Raw genomic sequence first — 21,378 nt, 5'->3', positions numbered from 1 at the left:
CCTGTTCCGTGCTTTCACAGGCGAGCTGAAGTCACTCTGGACGGGGTTTGGCCAACTGATAAAACCTCTCGCGGCTTGATCAAGAGCCCAGAGCGCCTGGCAGAGATGAACTACGAAGGCAGGCTGGAGGCAGTCTCTCGAAAGCAGGGAGCCCAGTTCAAGGAATACCGCCCAGAGACCGGCTCGTGGGTATTCAAGGTAGGCCCGGATATTGCAGCCCTCGTGGCTCTCCCTCTCTCTGTTCTTGCCTGCAGTCGTTGTGTTGCTCACATTGCATAATGGCTTTGATCATCTTTAGGAATGTTGCTCAAGTAAACGGCGTGAAGGAAATGGCTGTGCAACGGCCTGCCTGAGGAGGTCAGGAGAGCCCCCACTCCCCTGGCTTTCCGCAAACGATGCAAAACCGAATTATTCAGAAAGGAGGGCTGTATTGTAGGGATGAAGTCTCAGATGCTTCACTAGTGAGTTAGGGACCACAGACTTCACCACTATGTTGCCTTACGTATTATCTGTCGCTTTAAATACGTACTCGTACGTACCACCAGTGCTCCATGTTGTCTAATGTCAGCCCTAGAATTGCTTATGTTCTGTTTCAGCAATTCTTCAACTCTGTATTGGATGCTTGCTAATCTTTGTAAACTTGTGTTTATTTATCTTATGACGTTGTTTATGGGAGTGTCCTCGACACTGTACGGAAATGCTGTTGGTACTGATTGTACTAATCTCACACTATGTAATCTGCCTTGAGTCTCGGTGAGAAAGGTGGACAATGAATAAATAAATAAATACTGTCCACATAAGGAAACACATTTTGACCTGCTGGTCCCCCAATTTGTTCACACCACCATCTCACTTTGGCTTATGTCCCTGTCCAGGTGGCCCACTTCTCCAAATATGGCTTGCAAGATTCTGACGAAGAGGAGGAGGAGCACCCATCAAAAGTGGAGGCAAAGAAGCTAAAAACTGCCCCGGCACCCCCACCAGGGCAGCCCCAGCAAGTGGCCCTGAGTGGGAAGCTAGTGCTCTCTTCTCAGGTAGAGAAAAAGACAGCAAGGGGCCCAGTTCAGAGAGCCCCGCACCACCCAGAGTTCATGGGTATGAGCACCCTTATAAAACGAGCTCTTCATAGCAAGGACTGTGGCTAAACCTGATCAGCTTCTCTGATCATTTGTCTTTTCTGCCCCGTCCCACCCTCCAATAAAGAAAACTACTTTGATTATGTTTTTTTTAAAAAGTCAGTAAAAATGTGTCCCCTTACTCCATTCCCTCAGTCTTGATTTGACTGTGATGCTGAGAAGGCAAAAGGCCCTTTCCTGTGGGACCCTGAATTGTGCTTGCCTCTCGTGCCAATCGCCTGGCCTGTGTGTTGCATGGCCCAGTTAAAGTGCGATGCTGTGTGAGCGCAGAACCCGCCCCCCCCCCCCCCGGCTGCATTCTCATGCCCCGGCCAGCATCACATTTAAGTGGGGCCTTAAACTTGGCTCTGTTGCAAGATGTCATTAGAGAAGAGCTTCTGAAACCAGATGGTGATGGCGCTTGATGTGTGCGCAGCGCATTCAAAGTGTTGTTTTCACCTACCCTGTTGTAGAGATCCTTACAGTCAGCCCTACTTGGGGGTGGGGGGAAGTGTATTATGTGCCACCAAGTCGCCTCCGACCTATGGCGACCCTATGAATGGAAGACCCCCAGAACGTCCTATCATCCCCCATATTGCAGGTTTATATAACTTAGTACGTTTTTATCCTGCTCTCCTGCCAAGAAACTCCAGGTGGTGCATACGGTTCTCCCTTCCCAGTTTTATTCTCACAACAATCCTGTGAGGTAGGTCCAGCTGAGAGAGAGAGAGAGAGAGTGATGGGCCCACGGTCATCTAGTGATGACCGTGGCAGAATTAGGACATTTGAACCAGAGGCTCCCAGTCCAAATCGGGCTCTTGCCCTTCTCCCACGCTGGCTTTGCACACCGATGCTCAGCAGTGCATCCAGAGTCCGCTAGTGGGCTTGTGCCTGAGAGGAGAGTCCGAGTTTTCCCGGATAACAGCTCCTGCTCTGTTTTGCTACGCTACGTAGGTTCCTGACTTGAGTTTGACACGGGTTAGACGTGGGGTAGTATCCACAGGAAGTGCTTGACAGTTGTATTTAAAAGGTCTAAGCCATGGAAACCCTGCCCAGGGCTTACAACAAATAAAAATAACCTCTGCCCCTGATGGCCCTTGGACCTCTGGTTGATGGCAGGGTATCCTTCCCGGGGCCCTGTCAAAGCTGAGTTTTTTTCTGGCAGGAAGGATAGACGCAAGTGCCCTGCGGGCTGGATCATTGTGGAGTCCACTGGTTTTCCCTTTGCCCCCGGTGCTCTTCCTGGCGGTAGCAACCTCCCTGCAGTGGAGGCCAGAGTGTCCTTTCCTCTCTTCACTTCTGCATTCAGTTCCTGGGCAGCTGACAAGAGCAGGACTCTTCTCTCTTGTCCATATGTAAACCATTCGCTAAACTAGCATTACTCGAAGCCCATGGGGAAGCCGGGCTTCGGAGGTCCCTGCGAACGGTCCAAGGCAGTGGGATGGAAAGGGGAGGAGAGCAGACAAGGGGAATCCCCTGCTGAAGGCCCAGAGCAGCTGGTGAGGGCCTCTGTAACAGTATCACCTTTACCTCCATAAAGCTAGAAAACGTGATCAGTAGGTTAGCCTTGTGCTGAATTCTCCAGGCGACGCCACAGTTGCATCCCTTCAGTTCCCCACAAATTCCGGCAGAGCCCTTGGGATTCAGGATGTGACGTAAACCGTTTTAAGTGGGCGACGACCTGTGTGAAGCGGTTCCTTGGAATACCGTTTAGGCATTGCGTGACATCGGCACAATACGCCGTTCTCTGCATGCAGCCCCAAAATGTTTATTTGCTGGCCCAAGAAGAGGAGAGGAAACAAAGGTGCAGTGAGAGAATATTTGTATTTGTGCACCCCTGCATGTTTTGCACACTGCCTCGTCAGGGGATCTGCAAAGTGGCCCTCTTCGAGGTGCAGCGTATGAAACACGCAGGGATCTACAGGCACAACTAAAACGCATTTTCCCGCTGCCCCTTTATTTCTTCTTCCCATCTTGGACTCTCTGTTGGCGCTGCCGCTTCTCCTGGTTTTTGGGATTTGCCAGCCTGGCCAACTCGAAACATGAGTTGGGAGAGACAGGGCTCTGTGGGCCTGAGGTGGGGAGGGGCCCTTGGCTCGGTCTGAGTCTTCGCCCATCTTTCGATGCCAGCAGAGCCCAGAGGTCGAACAACTAGGCAAGGCCGTGGAGCTCGACAGCGATATGGCCGACGTCACGGAAGCAGCTCCGGAGTTTTCCGCAGAGGAGAGCCTTGCGGAGGAGCAGGAGCTGGTGCCGGCTTCCACACACATCGCGTCCTCTCTGGAGATCAATCCTCACACCTTGCAGGTGAGTCCCTTTCCCTCGGGTGCTCGTCGCTTCGACGTGTCCTCTCTGTACTTGTTTGCTGGCGGCCTGGAGGAGAGATGGCAGTCAGGAGACCGCGGGCTTGCTTCGCTTCGCGGACCCTCTTATCCTCACAGCACCGGCACCTGGGTCGGTTTCGTTCCTCGCTGACTGGACCAAGAGCCAGGCTTACGGCCGGTGCAGGTTTGCTCCATTAGGAGGCAAGAATGAGGCTGTTTCCGCAGAGCTTGGAAGATGAGGAGAGGGCGGCGTATCTGAAGGGACGGGAGGAGCGACACGAATGCTCAGAAAACTGTCCACATATGTTCACATTGTTTGTAAATATTAACAATAATAATCAGACTCTTTAGAAGTTGCCCTTCAGGACGACTTGACTTCCACTTAGAGCGGTTTACAGAGTGTGTTGTTATCCCCACAACAATCACCCTGTGAGGTGGGTGGGGCTGAGAGAGCTCTAAGAGAGCTGTGATTGACCCAAGGTCACCCATCTGGCTTCAAGCGGAGGAGTGGGGAATCAAACCCAGTTCTCCAGATTAGAGTTCTGCCGCTCTTAACCACTACACCAAACTGGCTCTAATAATTTAAACATGCCCGTTTTGCACCCAAACTTTTACAAGTCAGAACAGCTATTCAAAATGAAGTGGTTCTCTACTTTACAAGGTTAAAGCCCCAGCTGTTGGACTTCTTTAGAACTGCCTTTAACGTAACAAAATGTTTGCTTTACTTCTGAGCTATGGAAAGACTTTGCAAATGCTTGGAAGTGCCGATGGGCAGGATCCTTTCCATGTTCCGCTTCTCAAGTGTGCCGGGCTTAACTGAGCCGCCCAGTGCCTGGACACTTTAAACTCAGGGCCCCACCGGTCGTAGTTTGACTGGTGGGCACCATAAGGGGAAGGAGACCTGGTTAAAGAAGAATGTTCATTAAGAGTCATTTTTTACTTCCAGATCTGTCGGTGACCGCAAGAATGTAACGTGGTAGACTTGCTCTGTTCTCGTTTCCAGATCATGAAGGCCTCTTTGCTTGTAGATGAGGAGGATTTGGACCTGATCCTAGACCATGGTTTTGGTAGGCAGCTTACCCCCGTGGACAGCCCCCAAGCGATCTGTTCTCCTAGACTTCCAATCTCCTCTTTGTCACGAGGGCAGAGAAGCCGCCCCGCAGGTACAGTGAGAATTCTTAACGTCTGTGCTCTTATCGAAGTAGTAAATGGCAGTTGTGCTGGGAGTGGATTGTTGGGGACTCATCTGATTTAGACTGGCTATTTGCCAGTTGATTTCTTGCCCAGCTGTCCTGCTGCAGCAACTAATTCCTTTAATCTACAAATATTGCAGCGCTTAATTGGGGCAGTCCTGAGAGAGATAATAGCCCTGAGCATTAACGCTTTTGTGCTTAAGAGAAGCACGTAGGCTGCTTCTGCCGCTGTGGTTGACTGCTTGACCCACCCGTTCATCCCTCAGTGTTGTCTGAATAAAGGGAATGAGCCGTCATGCACCTGGAGGCACCTGGTTTTGCAGTGGCGGTAGCTCCCGTGTTCAGCAGGTGGTCATGTTGATTAACCAGGGGATGTGTGCATACTTGTAGTGAAAAAGGGAAGACCACCGAAAGGCTGTGCTGGAGACGATGGGATCTGTATGGATGAAAGCCGTGTGGGATGGGGGCTGACGGAAAGGGGGGAATTGGCTGAGGGGGAGGGAAACGCTGGCTAGCCCGATGCCTGCAGCTCTGCCCTGGAAGTAGTACCGGTTGCTAGCAGAGCTGAATTTTGTGTTATGTAAAACACGGGAACGAGGCAACTTGCATGCTTTATTCGGTTGCGTTGTGTGCAAAGTCTTGGTGTTCTGTTGTGAAGAACGGTGTGGCTGTTCATGCAAGTTCAGGGATGCCAACTGGAGACCCGTGGAAGTTCTGCGTAATGCGGAAAGTCCCCTTTATTTCAGTCCTAAACAGCGTTTTTAAACTGTTTTTATTCATTTTATGATTGTTGTTTTATTTATATTGTAAGTCGCCTTGGGTCTCTGCAAGGTAGAAAAGCAGCTAATAAATGTTATAGATAAAATAAATAAAATTTGTTTTTACATACAGTCTACCTTCCTCACGCTCCTCCCCCCCCCCCCCCGCCCCCTAGAGACCAAGGTCTGATTCCTGTGGATCCGTTCCGTTCATGGTGGCGTTCTCCTCTGGTGCAAGAAGCCTTCCAGCGATGCAAGAGTGCTGGAGAGAAGCTCTCGTTGCAGAGGAGTTGGCCGTGTTAGTCTGTAGTAGTAGCAAAAGGGCAAAGAGTCCAGGAGCACCTTCAAGACTAACCAGCTTTACTGTAGCATGAGCTTTCGAGAACCACAGCTCTCTTCATCAGATGCGTGCATCTGTGGTTCTCGAAAGCTTATGCTACAGTAAAGCTGGTTAGTCTTGAAGGTGCTCCTGGACTCTTTGCCATTCTGCTGTTAGTGGAACAGATCCACAAGTTCCAGCTCCACCTTTAGGCCCTTTCTCGTACTTGCCAGCCTGCTCTCAGTTGTTTCTCCACAGCTGTAACAATGAGAATTCTGCGTTGGGTTGTTAGCATTAAATAAAATCTGTAACGCTTGGTCAGCTTGTGCTCCTAGAACAATTTGCCAGTAAGACTAGCGAATTGGTTCCTTCGGTCATGATCCCTGGCAGCGCAGAGTGTATCTTTCTTGTGCCTCTTGAGTCTTTGAAGTTGCCTCTGTAATGAGAGCCCCCCTTTCCTTCTCCATCTCCTTTAGTTGGCGGGCTGCTACAGTCGAGGCTCTCGAGTGGCTCCTTCCTCCTTCCAGCTACTTCCCTCCAAGAGGGCCGCAGTCGAAGGACTTCCTTGCTCAGTGTCGCCCCACCTGTGCCGCCCTGGCCCACGCTTTCTCCACTAGCTTCTGCTTTCACAGTACCCAGCTCGGCACCCGACATACCATTGAAAGTAGTGGGTATCCGCAGGCAGCCTGGCCTGGTACCCCTGGAAAAATCTGTTGCCTATGGGAAAGGAAAGCTGCTAATGGACATGGCGCTCTTCATGGGGCGCTCCTTCCGTGCTGGCTGGGGACCCAACTGGACTCTTGCCCACAGCGGAGAGCAGCTGAGCAGTTCCAGCGATCTGGCAGACAACCCTGATGTGTCCATGGAGTATGGGTTCCTGCCAGCGCCCGTTGCTCCTAAGCAGTAAGTCCGGGGCTGAGAGGCCTAAATCTTGCATTCGATTTGGAATCCGTTGATTGGATATCGGGATCTGATCCTGGACGGCCCATGCAGCAGATGCAGAGCAAAATTTGTACTGGTTGCCACGAGGCAGGGAGGAAAACAGCGTGCCCTGTCCCTGCCTATAGTCCGCTATCTGGTGTCCTGTTCCTTTGTAATCTGTTCCTCTGTATGTTGAGCCTCCTCTCTTGGAACACAGTTGCAGGGTGGGAAAAGGCTGTGGGAGTGCATGGAGAGAAGCAGGTTTAGATTCTAACGAGGGATTCTTGCCAGCTCTACAAAATAAGTGCAGGTCGCTGCACACATCACTGCCGCTCCCCCAGTCTATGCATGAGGCTGAGTTTTCTAATTGCATACAAAAGCAGAAATGGGTCCTACATAGTTCCCCTTGCTACAACTGTCAGCAGACCAGCTTTTCACCCCCCACATTCTGTATTCTTGGTGCGTTAAACAGGCTCTCAGAGTCCCCCTTCAAAGTTCACATAGAGAAGTTGAGTTTGGAAGGAAAGACAGCAGATGGCGACCAGCGCTTGTACCTCGTTCCATTGGAGATCAAGCTGAAGCATAGCACTGTCCACATGGACGAGCCGTGTCCTCTACTGACCCCCAATCCCGGAGTAACGGCCATCCATGAATACGCCGGATGTGCCAGGGAGGCGTCTGGAGACCCAGAGGAAACGGAAGGTGAGCACTGACGGGAAGAGCTCCTGTCTCTGGAGGGCTGGGGGCAAAACGGCCTGTCATGGGGTACTTCCCAGTAGGTTCCCTTCTTTACCCAGACCAGTGAGCTTCAGTCGGCCTCTTCCAGGGAGAGCTGGCCTTGTGGCAGAATTGGGTGTGTGTGTGTGTGTGCAGCAAGGCATTGCCCAGAGAGCTTGACTGGCTATGCAGTTGCAGCTGTTTAGAGCAGGGCCTGCTGGCTGGCTGTTAACGCTGGCTCACCAGTCAGAAGGCTGCGGCATCACCTGTTTTAATAGAGGCAAGAGCCTGCTTCATCTGATAAACCAGAGGCCCCTTTATCCCTACCATTGGAAAGTGGGGCAGCGCTCTGGCCAGTTGCCCCCCCCAAGATTTTTTTTATTTAACAAAATTTATATCCTGCCTTTCTGCCCTCCTAAGGGCCACCGAAGCAGCTTACAAATTAAACAGGCACACTAACTTCCCATTATAAAACCGCTAAAATCATCCAAGGTGTGTCATTAAAAGAAAGCCAGAGCTTAAAAAAACATACAACGACGCAACAATGAAAATTTTTGCAAGTGTTAAAACACAGGGCCAGAAGGAGGGCTCGCTGAGGCAACACCCGCCTAAACAAAAAAAAGTCTTCACCTGCCGGTGCAAGACGGCAGCAGACGGGGAAGCTCCAGAGTCTGGGTGCCACAACCAAGAAGCCCCTCTCCCGGGTCTCCACCTGTCTAGACTCAGCAAGAGGGAGCACCCAAAGCAGGGCCTCCAGAGACAACTGCCCTGGTCGGGTGGGCTCAGAAGGAGTTGGCTGTTCGTCAGGAACGTTGGGCCCAAACTACGTAAACTGCAGCTGGCCGTGAGCGAGTGAAAGGCAGGGGCCTGGCAGAAAGGTGCCTTCATGCCAGCAAGAGCAGTGGGCAGCCGTACGGCAGGGAGGCCCTAGGGCAATGCTAGCCTTGCAGGACTGGTAGCGGCCAGGCTCTTCCTAGCAGAGGCCGGGGGTCTGCCCCGGCACCCTGGAAGCGCCTCTTCACTGGTCACGTGACGTTCTCTTCCCAGCTGTGGTAAAGCATTGGTGCTTGGTGTGGACCTTGTGCGAGGCACTTTGGGGGCACTTGAAGGAGTTGGAGGCCCACTTGGATGAGCCCACCGAGTACATCGTGGCTCTGGAACGCCGGAAGGCCTTTTCCCAGTGGCTCTCGCAGGCGGCTTCTGAGCGAATAGAGGATGAAGTCTCTCTCAGCCAGCACGACAGCCCTGCCGAGGCGGTCTTCAGCTACCTTACTGGAAAGCGGATCAGTGAAGCCTGCGGGCTGGCCCAGCAGTCTGGTAAGGAGGGTTCCTTCTCACCTTGCCCTGGAAATCAGTGGGGTGGCGGAGTCGCTTTAAGTTGCAGTGAGGGGGCTTTTTCTTTGAGCCTGCTTCAGGGGTCGCCTTCCTCCAGGCAGGACTTTTGGGCAAGAAGGTTTTGCCCTTGGGACCCCCCTGAGTGGATGATGAAAGAGATGAATGACTGGGTCAGGGATCTCCTTGTCAGGAGGCTGCGTGTTTCACAGGAGCTGCCATCTGTTTCTGGGAACTCCTGAGACAAGGGCTGCCCTGGGTGGAGGGTGGAAAATATTTATGTTCCACTTTTATTTAGTTAGTTAGTTAGTTAGTTCGATTTGTATTCCGCCCTCCCTGCATCCACAGGCTCAGGGCGGATTCCAGTTAATACAATAATATAAAATACAAATACCTTTAAAACCAATAAAACATCTTAAATATTTTTAAAAAGAACACACACAACAAGCGATACAGCAGCAGGTTTTGAAAAACATATGGCAGCAGGTTCCACCAGCAACCACCACCCAACCACCTCCAGAAATATATGGCAAAGGCTAGGGGGTAGATACCCTTTGTAGGGGCACGGCTACCTCTTGGTGGCCAGCAGGGAGGCCCACAGCGTTAGCCATATGCCTGGCGGAAGAGCTCTGTCTTACAGGCTCAAAGCTTGCAAACATATTAAAGTATCACAAAATATATTTAAGACAAACCACTATTAAATAAAACTGGCAGCTCTTGTAACTTTTAATAAAAAATGAATTTTAACATCAGGAACACGGATAGGATGGATTGATAGATAGATAAGGGAGCAAAGGCCAGAACGGGACAAGAGTGGCCGAAGTAACCTTCAGGAAAACAAGGTCACAATCGTAATGTGGCAGTAGCTCAGTCAAAAGTGGAATGAAACAGTAAAGTCTTCGCCTGGTAACTACTAAAGGCAGACAGAGAACGGGCCGGATGAATCCGTGTGTCTGGGGCAGTCCGCAGATTTGGTGCTGCAGAGTCGGCTGTGGTTCTGCTCCCTGCCCAGCTACCCTCAGGGTGCCCCCTCTGAGCTCAGTTGGCAGGTCGACCTGTGAGGAAGGCGATGGCCCTTTGGCCGCAGGGTGCCGAACCCGACCCATGTGCCTTTCTGTTCTAGGGGATCACAGGCTGGCGCTGCTCCTCTCTCAGCTGGTTGGCAGCCAAGAGGTTCGGGAACTCCTGGCCATGCAGTTGGCGGACTGGCACCAGCTGCAGGCAGACGGCTTCATCCAGGAGGAGAGGCTGCGCATATTTGCCCTGCTAGCTGGCAAGCCGGTAAGTGGCAGACACGAGACCAGGGAGTGGTGTTGTCGTGTGTGTCTCCCTCGTGCCCCTAGGAGGCTTCTGTTTCTTCCCAGCACCCGTAGCCTAAACTCTGGTTGGGCTCAGCCCCTGGGGCAGTATCTGACTGCGCTGAGCGGGCTTTTGCAGCCTCCCAGTGGAAGACTCCCCCGCCCGCCCCCCCTTAGTACCAGTCAGCTGTGCCTCAGCTCTCGTACTCTTTCTGTAGGTGTGGCATTTGTCAGAGAAGAGGAGCATCAACGTCTGTTCCCAGCTGGACTGGAAGCGTGCTCTTGGCATTCACCTCTGGTACCTGCTTCCCTCCACAGCACCTCTTTCCCAGGCCCTCGGTCTGTACGAAGCGGCATTCCAGGTAAGCGGGAGGTGCAGCTGTGCAGGTAGTCAGAATGCCGGCCTGGAGCCCAGGCAGTAGAACCGGTGTTGTTCTGCCTGTTGCTGCTTCACAGAAAGGCGGCGGTGTTCCAGGCAGCTGCCTTGGGATGCTCTTTGTATGGAAACGAAGCCGCCCACCTGCGTTCAGGTGGACTGTCACGGTCTGGCCTTCCTCTGGAGTAGGCACTTTCAGAGACAGTGCTAGAATGCAGTTTCTTGCGTGCTTCGGGGATCAGAATTAATAGTTAAAGACTGGTTCTCAGCTCTCTGTGTTGTTTCAGAAGTGTGGAAATGCTGAGAGCCCGCGTGATGTAAAGCCGAGAGTGCTGGGCTGGGGAGTGGGCGACCCAGGAAACGCCCTGGATGGCCTTGGGCTGGTCCTGTACTCGCAGCCTAACCTACCTGACAAGGTCGTTACGAGGACAAAGTGGAGGAGAGGAGAACGAAGGAAGCCGCTGTGGGTGCCCACTGGGGGGGAGAAAGGCAGGAGGCAGAAATGAAGGGGGGGTGGGGGGAGATGATTCCGCAAAGCTGAAAGGCAGGGCATCGCTGGTGGAAACGGCGCAAGCCTCAAAGGCTGCTTGTCTCAGCCTCACCTGACTTTGCCCTGGCTCTGAGGCCTGGTGCCTGCAAGACCGGCTTCCCACGTTCTCGGCTGGCGAGGGGATGTCTTGCAGGACTAAGGGCTGAACCTTGCCTATGGTGGTGATGTGCGTTGGGAAGCATTGTTACGGTTAGGAAAGGGGACGGGAAGTGGCTTTCCTTGCTGGGAACAGCCTTAGACCCAGGTTCCCCTAGAAAGTACTCTGGTAGCTGCTTGCCACCACTCAGGTACCTCTTGAGAACAGGTGGACTGGTCTGCTGGAAAGCAGCTCTTCTAGCTCAGCCCTAGCAAGATAACCAAGTAACAGGGCGGAAACCCTGAAGAACTACCTTAGAGCAAACTAGGTAGCGCCCAGACGGTCTGGCCAGTAGGGAAGAGAGTCAGAGAAATGGATTGTACCAAGGAAGCCAAAACTCCTTTATAGAAAGAAGGTTTATTATAAGGGGGGGGAAGAGGGAGAAAGGGGTGGGTGGATTCAAAAGGGGGTAGGGAGGTGGACAAAAGACAAAATCCAGGGAATAGCACACAGTCTATCAAATAAAACAGTAATGCTGAGCTAACTCAGCTAAGCACACTTTACCTTGTAGTAGAAGGATCCTCAGAGCATATGCAGAGTTCCTTGGTTTTTTTTTAATTTTCATTTTATTGAATATGAACACATAATATACAAAAGTCAACAATATAAACTATTAACAATAGTTTAACAACAATATAAACATTTGGAACAAATGTTATTACAACTCTTCCAGTATAGTGGTGACATCGATATAGAAAGAGGAATCAAGGCAGTACAGTTTGTCATATTTTGAAATTACAGAATAAAGTTTCCAGATTAGGTTATTGCTTGAGATATTTTTGATTTGGGTTGGATATTCTGCAAAGAAAGGTAGCCATTTTTCCATAAAATTAGAGTTCGTAGGGAACTGTTCTGCTACAATGAGGTCATTGTGAGTTTTTTCCACTATAAAATGATTCCAAATTTTTTCAAACCAGGAGTCAACTGAGGGTACCCTTTCTTTTTTCCATTCTAGTGCTATTGCATTCTTTGCTACCACAAAGAGTGTCGCTATTAGTTCTCTCCTGATCTTTGGGATGGCAAACTCGTCCCATTGGCTTAGAAAAATAATTTTTGGGTCTAGAGGCACTTCATACCCTGTGATTTCCCTGGTTGTTTCAATGACTTTTTCCCAGAATTTTTTTTACAAATTTGCATTCCCACCAACAGTGGGCAAACGTGCCTATGTCTCCACATTTTTTCCAACAAAGTGGGGATGCTGATGAAGAGATATGGGAGAGTCTCTGTGGTGTAAGATACCACCTGTGGTTGATCTTAAATGTTTGTATCCTGGTTTGAATAACATTTGATTTAAATATGTCTGAGGACCATATCTTTTTCCACGTCATTATAGATTGATCTACGGTACAATCTTTGGCCCAACAGGTTTGACAGGATATTTGTTTTTTATTCAGCGTATTTAGTAAGATGGTATAAAGTATAGAAATCATTCCTTTTTTCTGTGACGTGTATGAATGTAGGATCTGTTCAAATTCTGTCAAGGGAGTCTTCATTATTGTTTTCAGGTCTATTTGCTCTGCCATGTTCAGAGTTCCTTGTAATACCAAGATAATAGAGGAGTCCTTAACCCCCAGCCCACTGGTCTCTTGGGGCCTCCGAGTGGGGACAAAGAAAAGTCCAGAGCTCCCAGATGTTTATGGGCAATGGAGTCTAACTTAAGCCAGCCTCCTTGGTGAGATTGACTAGAAAATCTAACCAATCCCAAACAAAGCTCCATCTCTGATGTCAGAGACTGTTTCCACCAATCAGAGAATTTTTACAGGACAGTCCTGCCGTTTTAACGGCTCTGCTCTAGCATGACAAGAAGGGAATCTGGCCCAAACCGGTTGCCCTTTGTCAAAAAAAGGATTAATTTGGCCAGGTAGCCCCAATGTGGAACGGAGTACAAAGTGTTGTTCTCATAAGCCCCAGGGGTCCAGGAACCCAGGTGCTCTGGGTGGGGCTTTTAAGCCATATTGAATCTTAAGGTTCTGCCCCAAGCGTAAAGGATGTTTTAAAGTACTGGGAGGCATTCCTTTCCTCCCCTCTCTTGGTCCTCTGGAGGTTTCGTATCCCACGAGTCCTTGCTATCGGTCTCAAGTTGTAAAAGCCGTTGTTCCGAGGGACAACTGTGGGTGCCTGCCGACTGCTGATACAATCTCCGTTCTTTTCAACAGGATCTTCCTTGCCTTCTGCTGCGTTTCATTCCTTGATTGTTTTGTTCCCCCAGGACTCCTCCGCGTGTGATAAATATGCTTGTTCTCCGTTGCCTCCGTATCTGGAAGGTTCGGGCCACGTGGCTGAGGAAGGTGATTCTCAGCACTCCCTGCAGGACGTGTGCTTTCACCTGTTAAAGCTATACAGTGACAGGTAACCTTTTCAAATGGTTAAATGCAGGTTATGCTGCAAGCCTTCTATTTAACGAGTGGCACAATTCGGTCCCTAATTCACACCCACGGTGGTTTTCCCCACATCATCACCAAAGGCAGATGACTAATGCATAACATGGATTTCATCTTGTGCTGGGGCAATCTTGCAAGTTTCCCCAGAGAAGGAACGTTTCCCTCCTGCTTTACTGTGTGGGGCGGAACTTCCAGGCACTTGAGAGGCTGTGCCCCCCCCCCCGCACGCCTGGCCAGCGCACTGAGCTCTGACGTGGCTTCCTTTGCAGGTGTTACGATCTCCATGAATTGCTGGACCCTAGGAGTATCACTGCCGATCCCTTAGACTACCGCCTCAGTTGGCACCTGTGGGAAGTGCTGCGTGCCTTAAATTACACCCACCTGTCGGAGCAGTGCCAGGGCGTGCTGAACGCCAGCTATGCAGCCCAGCTGGAGCGAGAGGGGCTGTGGGAATGGGCTGTCTTTGTACTTCTTCACACGCCTCACGCGCAGTAAGTCTGGCGTCCTGCAGCGCAGTTCAGTGCTTTGCAGTGGCTCGAGCATAAGGCTCTTCTCCCCCCCCCGGCCCCTCTTACAGGCATCTTCTCTAAAGCAGGGAGTCTGTTTTCTAGCAGGCCTTCTCTGCCACTCGTACTTGAGAGTGGCGTTGTCCCCATATGATGCTGAGTACTCGGCTCTGCCAGTGTGAAAAATGTTTACTGAATTGTTGAGACTTCCTTCTTTTGATAGGAGCAGGGAGGGGGGAAGAAGGGAGGGTCTTACTTGAAGGGCCAGGACCGGTCTGAGCACTGGGAGCTGCCTTCTGGGGGCTTAGCCCGATGGTCCCTCTAGCTGGATGAGCAGCTTCCAAGGTCTCGGGTCCAGGACCACCCTCTCCCCGTTCCCCGAGCCCCTTGGAGATGCCAGGCTAGTCTCAAGGCTTCCTGCGTGCCTCCTGGGTTGGGGCCCACTGCCCTGTGTCTAGAGGGGAGCTGGAAACAGGGGGCCGCAGGGGACTCTGAGTGCGCCCTTTTGCAGATGCTGCCCAGGAACTCCGGGGGGGAAGGGGGGCGCTCAGAGAGCCAGTTTGGTGTCGTGGTTAAGAGCGGTGGGACTCTAGCCTGGAGAGCCAGGTTTGAGTCCCCACTCCTCCACTTGAAGCCAGCTGGATGGCCTTGGGCTAGTCACAGCTCTCTCAGAGCTCTCTCAGCCCCACCTACCTCACAGGGTGTTTTGTTGAGGGGATAATAATGGCATACTTTGTAAACTGCTCTGAGTGGGTGTTAAGTTGTCCTGAAGGGCGGTGTATCAATTGCATGTCGTCGTTGTTCAGTAGCCAGGACTAAGAACCACATCCCTACACACTACAACTAATGCAGCATTTGGAATAGTGTGGATGTGAGTGGGCAGAGCCTCCAGTAGACATGGAACCTTATGACTAATGTGTCATTTGTGTCCCACTGTGTCCCCCACTAGCACGCGCGAGAGGGCCGTGCGTGAGCTCTTGAACCGTCACTGCCTGCTCCTGGAGACGCCCGAGTCCTGGGCCAAGGAGGCTTTCCTCATGGAGCGGCTGTGTGTGCCGCCAGAGTGGATCTACGAAGCCAAGGCTGTGAGGGCCAGAATGCAGCGGGACAAGCACAAAGAGGCCCTGTACTTGTCCAGAGCCGGGCACTGGAACCAGTGTCACAGACTGGTTGTCAAGCACTTGGCGGCAGGTAAGAAGTGCAGGTTACGTGCCCTGGGCTGTGTCACGCCTGCACTCTCCCCTTGTTTGTGGCTTGTGGCCCCTTTCGAAGGCTGGAATAGCCTTCCCCTCGTGCATCTTTCATCCTGGGGTGAGGTAGGGGAGTTCCAGAGCATCAGGTGGCCCCTGTCTGGCATTGCTGCTGCTTCCAGCATCTCCATGCGCTCCCTTTAAAACCTGAGTCTGCCTTATTAAGAGTGGCTGTTCACAGGCTTGACCGCTCTGTACCAGATGTGCCAGTTCAGTAAAGCCGTGCCGTCTCTTTCAGATGCCATTATCAATGAAAACTACACTTACCTAAAGGGGTTCCTGGAAGACATGTCTGCCCCGCAGCGCAGCCGACTGATCCAGGACTGGGAGACTGCCGGGCTGGTTTTCTTGGACTACATCAGAGTCATCGAGATGCTTAGCAGGATTCAGCAGGTATTGCTGTGCTGAGCGGCAGCTTCAGGAGGAGAAACACACCCCGGGCACATTCCTCCTGGGAGTAGAGGTGGGGCAGGTGTGCGGGTAAGTGGGCTGGGGGAGCCTTCAGGGACCTCGGCAGAACAAGCAATGTCTCCCCCCCCCCCCCTGAAAGAAGGGAATAAGGAGAGAGAGGAAGCTGTCCTGCTCATCTCAGCTGAGCAATAAAGTCTGTCCCATTCTCAAAAGTTGAAGCTAGAGAGAGGTGCTGGGAGAGGAGGAGAGGGATAGCAGTGCGTGCGTGCGTGCGTACGTACATATACATATACATATACGTATGGGGCTGCATCAGTGTAGCAGGCTGGTGGCTCACGGGGGTGTTCCGATGGAGCTGCTGTGACTCCCAAGGGAAGGTGGAGGAGGCTCATCCCGGGCAGTGGTGATTTCCCGCTCCTGGGCTTGTTTGCAGCTGGATTGCTCTGGATACGAGCTGGAGGATTTGCACACCAGAGTGGTGTCCCTGTGCGAGAGGGTGCAGCAGGTCCAGTGCTGCAGCGCCAAGGACAGACTGGCTCAGTCAGGTAAGGTGGAGCGCACGGCCCTGCTTTGCTTCGGGAACACGCCAGGGAGGACGCTGGGCCTGGCTGTAGGCCTTGTGGGCCGTTTGGAGCTGAACAAGATGAACAGGAGTCTCTGCGCTCTTAAGGTCAGCCCGGAACGCTCTCTGGACAGGAGGGTCCCTGTGCCCCCCAGGCCTTAGTAGAGGCGTCTCTGAAATTGTTGCCCAGCTCTGTAAGTTCTGCCCCAAGGACCTGTCCAAACAGAAACCCCCGCCTGCCCTGAAGTGCTTAAGCCTCTCCTTACTGCAGCCCTCAGTTCTGTGCATAAGTAGGGATTTGCTTCAGCTTGCCGGTAGCCTGGGCAGGAGTACAAAGACGTAGGGTATTGTGTTGCTGACTGTCGAATTTTCTCTCCTTCTCCCCCCCCCCCCAGAAATGGCCAAGAGCCTCGCTAACATCCTGCGCGTGGTGTTGAGCCTGCAGCACCCTCCGGACTCTGCCTCGGACGCCATCCCCGACATCCAGAGAGTGCCATTGCGCTTGCTTGCCCCCCACATCGGCCAGCTCCCTATGCCTGAGGACTACGCCTTGGAGGAGCTCCGGGGTCTCACGCAGTCCTACCTGCGGGAATTGACTGTGGTTCAGTGAGGCGGGCCTGCCTCTGGAAGGACTGATCCTCGCTGAACAGCCTCCTCCTCCTCCTCCTCCTCCTCCTCCTCCTCCTCCTCCTCTGGGCCCTGCTTTCGAAGGCTGAACTCGCACCCCCTTTACAGCAGCACCTTCACTGGCCGCGCAGGACTCCTTTCGGCCCCCGGGGGCGGTGAAGCTGCCTCTCAGCTGGCTCCCACTTGGAACCACAGAATTGGAGCGTAAAGACCTGGATCTGCAGGGGTGTGTGTGTGTATGTGGGGGGGGGGGGGCTGTTCCCAAGCCCCTCGCCTCCCTCTGTGCTCGCTAGTGTTAATAAAGCCTCTTCTGCCGCTGCAGTCTGCTGGGCGGTCGTCCGGCCTCATGTCAGAATCTCCGAAGTGACGAGGGAAGCCGGTGGGCGGGCGGGCGGCCAGGTGCCACCTTTGGCAGAGCTTTCATCAGAGGGCACGTTTTGACAGCAGGTGGAGGTGGCGGGGCTTAAAGTATATCCTAGAGGCTGGGAGGTCAGCGAGGGAGCTTCTCCGGCACGCGCGTGCCTTACAGGGCCGGCCAGAGCTGGGCTGGGCCACTTGGTCCTCGGGAGGGAGGAGGGCCTTGCCTCTGAGTGCAGCACGCCCAGGCCCAGCTGGAGACGCAGCCAGCACACGGAGGCCTCTTCTGGGTGAGGGGGACAAAGCGGCCTCAGGGTGCTTGGAGGGAGCTGCAGTGCTGGAGCCTTCTACTTTTGAGACGGGGGGGGGGCCTCCTTCCTCCCTCAAGAGAAGGCTTTGGGGGGGTGGCATTTTTAAAGGGAGGTGCCTGGCAGGTAGCTTGGCAAATGCTGGGGCCCAGCCTGCCCAGTTCTTGGTGGTGGGTCTCCTTGCAGCGTGGTTTTATTAGCTGCGAAAAAGGGACGTTGTGACAAGAGGGGGGTGAACGGGGAAGGAGCAGAAAACCTTCCAAGTCCTGTTTTGTATGCCTCGAAGCCTGAATCTGAGTGAGCCAGCCACGCCAGCTCCGATGCGAGGGGGCTGCAGCCCTCCCCGCACCATGAACTGGGACTGCTGTGGGGGAGTAGATGAGCGTGTTGAGTGTCAGCAAAGCGGGTTGCGCATGAAGCTTATGTAAAGGTTTTTATTAAGACTATAAATAAATGATCCAGATTATTTTCTTGTCTGTTTTCTGGAAATACTTTCTAAGAAAAATAAAATGTTTATAGCATTTTCCTGGTCGCCTCTCTCTTTTTTCCTCCCTGTCTTAAAAAGAAAAAGAAAAAAAAAACCCTACAGCTGAATCAACCTGCCAAAGTGTATATGGCCAGACTGCTGCCCCCTGGTGGCAAGCCTGGAGCTGATTATTGTCAGGCTCTGCTTCCTCTCTTGGCCTGCATTTAATTTCTCTTCTGTCCTATCTTGCACCCATCAGTAAACATTAAAGCCGCTAACATATATATATTTACACACATATTCCCTCCCAGGGCATGTGCACCTGCTCCTCCAGGTGTGTCCCTGTTCGACTTCTGAACTCCTGGCTGGATGCGTGCCGCACCCTTCCCTTTGGTGAAGGGCGGCCTTCCAGGAGAGGGCTGCTTTGCCCAGCTGTTTTTCTCTCCTAGGCTGTCTACGCCTGGCCACCTCTAATGGAGGGATACCCCATTTGCTGGGACGCAAGTCTGCTGCACAGAGTTCAGCTGAGTAGAGTTTTTCCCCACGGGAGAACAGTGGACGAACTCGTCTGGACTAGAGGGAGAGGCCACTTTTGGGAAGCTTTCTGTCTTCAGCGTGTATGCCCCGGAAACATCGTGCAACTCCGGAACTGCTGGGTGCAAAGCGCTCATCATCCTGGGGAAACAGTTCAGTGGACTAACAGCCTTTTTAAGGGGATATTTGCATACCCCGCACCTTAGACTTAATCAATCTCCTCCTTGCCATGAAGGACACAGGATTCCTCTCTCTCTACAGATGTCAATTTTCTCTGTTCCTCCCCTTGCTCTTAGCAAGCTGATTACAATTTGCATTGCACCACTCCATCCGGACTCCTTTGCAACACCCCTCCTGCCTTCTGACTGGGATTAAGGGCTCGGGGATCTCCATTCCTACTTGTATCTGACGAGGGGAACTCGACTCTTTGAAAGCTCATGCCTTGGAAATCTTTGTCTTTAAAGTCCTACTGGACTTGAATCTTGCTCTTCTGCTCCAGGCCAACATGGCTCCCCACCTTATTATGCACTTACTTTACAGTCTTTCTTTTAAATAAAATTATGTATTAAAAAAAACCACCATAGCTACTCACCTGAAATTTCTTCCCATGGAATCTGAAATAAAGCCCTTCAAGAAGGGAAGACTTTGCCAGCTTTCAACAGAGCCCTGGAATTGGCAGGGCTGCCTTGCAAGAAAGTCTTTAGAGAATCTCTAAATTTGGTGCTACCGGAAACTACTGCCAAGTTCTGGATTTCCCCCCCCCCCCTCACCCTAAGCACACACCCTAAGTGTGTGCTTAGAATTAATTTAAATGTTGGGTCTCAGGCCTCTGTCATTTTTTTCCTGACTCAGCAGGCAATTAACCACAAAGAATTCTGTTCATGATGGCAGTTTTAAAGAGCAGAGGGTGTGATGGTGTGTGTGGGGGGGGGGGAGGTGTGCATAGAGCTTTTTAAAAAAAATTCCACAGCAGATCCTGCCCATGCTCAAATGTTTTGTTTTGCTATTTAAGGAGCAATTCAAAACAGGACTTTTCAGTGGTGCTTACTCCCAGGAAAAGTATCCTCACAATTACACTGACAGCTTAATTCGTGCACCTATCTGAGGATTTCATCAGGACACTTTTAGTTGTTCAATTTGAAAGTAGTTTTACTGTTAAGAACGAAGCGGCCTTGAAAGCCATTCAGCTTCCAGCACTGGATAAGCAAAACAAATGTAGCGGTAAAGTCCCAACATATTGAATGGCAACTGTTGGCATTTTCTACAAGAGCAGATGAAGATCCATATGCTTTTCAGGACAAGAAGTGCAAAACTCTTAATTAAAAGGCACAATGCTTTAGTCTTTCATAAGAACATAAGAGAAGCCATGTTGGATCAGGCGAATGGCCCATCCAGTCCAACACTCTGTCACACAGTGGCCAAAAAACCAGGTGTCATCAGGAGGTCTGCCAGTGGGGGACACTAGAAGCCCTCCCACTGATTCCCCCCCCCAAACACCAAGAATACAGAGCATCACTGCCCTAGACAGAGAGTTCCATCTATACCTTGCGGCTAACAGCCACTGAAAGACCTCTGCTCCATATGTTGATCCAATCCCCTCTTGAAGCTGTCTATGCTTGAAGCTGCCACCACCTCCTGAGGCAGTGAATTCCTTGCGTTAATCACTCTTTGGGTGAAGAAGTACTTTTTATCCATTCTAACCCGACTGCTCAGCAATTTAATTGAGTGCCCACAAGTTCTTGTATTGTGAGAAAGGGAGAAAAATACTTCTTTCTCTACCTTCTCACTATATAATTGAGTATGCGTGTTTCAGACAACTCATTTTATACCCTGGTGCACCACCAGAGGGCGATGCTGCAGAGGAAAGCCTAGGTAACTCACCATATCACTCCAGAAAACATGCCATGGTGGGAAGGCCAGGCCAGGAACAGGAGCAGAGCAGGTGGCAATGTCCTCCTCGTGCCTTAACCCGGCAATGCCCATTTTCCCTTCACCCAGCTGGGATCAGAAATGCAGCAGGTAGCAAAGCCCACCACCCCTTCATGTTGCTGAGATCCGGTGCGGAGCAGGTGGCAATGTTCACCTCCCTCCTTCACCAGCCGAGATCAGTGATGGAGGAGGGTGGGAACACTTGCCTGCCCACTCTCCCCTTTCTAGAGCCCATTGTATTTTTTCCCACAACAGGCTAGTAATCAAAATAAGACTGATTCCGCACACATTGGATAATGCACATTCAATGCACTTTAGCTATCGTTTGGAAGTGGATTTTTTGTTTCACACTCAGAAACTTCAGTTTCACCTAATTTCACCTGGGTTAAGGAGGGAGTGGGCATTGCCACCCGTTACGCTCCTAATACCAGCTGGGTTAAGCTGGGGGGCAGGAATTGCCACCTGCTCTACTCCTAATACCAGCTGGCTGAAGGGGGGCGGGCATTGCCTCCTGCGCCACTCCTATTACTGGCTGTGGTAAGGCGGGAGGTGGGCATTGCCACCTGCTCCACTTCTAATACTGGCTGGATTAAGGTGGAGAGTGAGCATTGCCATCTGCTTTGCTCCTGATCCCAGCTGGCTGAGGGGGGGCCGGTATTGCCACCTGCTCCACTCCTAATATCAGCTGGGTTAATGTGGGGGGTGGGCATTGCCACCTGCTACGCTGCTAATACCAGCTGGGTTAAGTTGGTGGTAGGCATTGCCACCTGTTCCACTCCTAATACCAGCTGGCTGAAGGGGGGTGGGCATTGCCACCTGCTCTGCTCCTAATATCAGCTGGGTTAAGGTGGTGGTGGGCATTGCCACCTGCTCCACACGTAATACCAACCGGGTTAAGGCGCGGGGAGGACATTGTCACCTGCTCTGCTCCTGTTCCCAGCCTGGGCTTCGCAGCACGGCATGTTTTCTGGCGTGATATGGTGAGTTACCTGGGCTTTCTTCTGTGGC

At 51.9% G+C, this 21,378-nt stretch overlaps 1 protein-coding gene across 4 annotated transcripts in view; it reads left to right on the top strand.

Moving 5' to 3' along the window:
• Window positions 1-17,962, top strand: part of NUP98 (nucleoporin 98 and 96 precursor) — a 56,151-nt gene extending 38,189 nt beyond the window's left edge. For 3 of the 4 annotated variants that reach the window (XM_054973390.1, XM_054973387.1, XM_054973388.1), the window contains 15 exons: window positions 21-198; window positions 876-1,034; window positions 3,246-3,422; window positions 4,443-4,602; window positions 6,186-6,612; window positions 7,103-7,332; window positions 8,395-8,664; window positions 9,803-9,960; window positions 10,196-10,339; window positions 13,249-13,388; window positions 13,690-13,911; window positions 14,876-15,117; window positions 15,415-15,569; window positions 16,021-16,132; window positions 16,545-17,962. In XM_054973390.1, coding sequence (XP_054829365.1) covers window positions 21-198; window positions 876-1,034; window positions 3,246-3,422; window positions 4,443-4,602; window positions 6,186-6,612; window positions 7,103-7,332; window positions 8,395-8,664; window positions 9,803-9,960; window positions 10,196-10,339; window positions 13,249-13,388; window positions 13,690-13,911; window positions 14,876-15,117; window positions 15,415-15,569; window positions 16,021-16,132; window positions 16,545-16,759 — 2,989 coding nt within the window. In that variant the 3' untranslated portion in view covers window positions 16,760-17,962. The remainder of the gene's footprint in view (window positions 1-20; window positions 199-875; window positions 1,035-3,245; window positions 3,423-4,442; window positions 4,603-6,185; window positions 6,613-7,102; window positions 7,333-8,394; window positions 8,665-9,802; window positions 9,961-10,195; window positions 10,340-13,248; window positions 13,389-13,689; window positions 13,912-14,875; window positions 15,118-15,414; window positions 15,570-16,020; window positions 16,133-16,544) is intronic. The other variant, XM_054973389.1, reaches the window with a different exon arrangement.
• The last annotated feature ends 3,416 nt before the right edge of the window (window positions 17,963-21,378 follow it).

This window comes from Eublepharis macularius, chromosome 3 (genome assembly GCF_028583425.1).
Source record: "Eublepharis macularius isolate TG4126 chromosome 3, MPM_Emac_v1.0, whole genome shotgun sequence".
Classification (NCBI taxonomy): Eukaryota; Metazoa; Chordata; class Lepidosauria; order Squamata; family Eublepharidae; genus Eublepharis; species Eublepharis macularius.
This window is presented reverse-complemented; position numbering and strand designations above follow the sequence as displayed.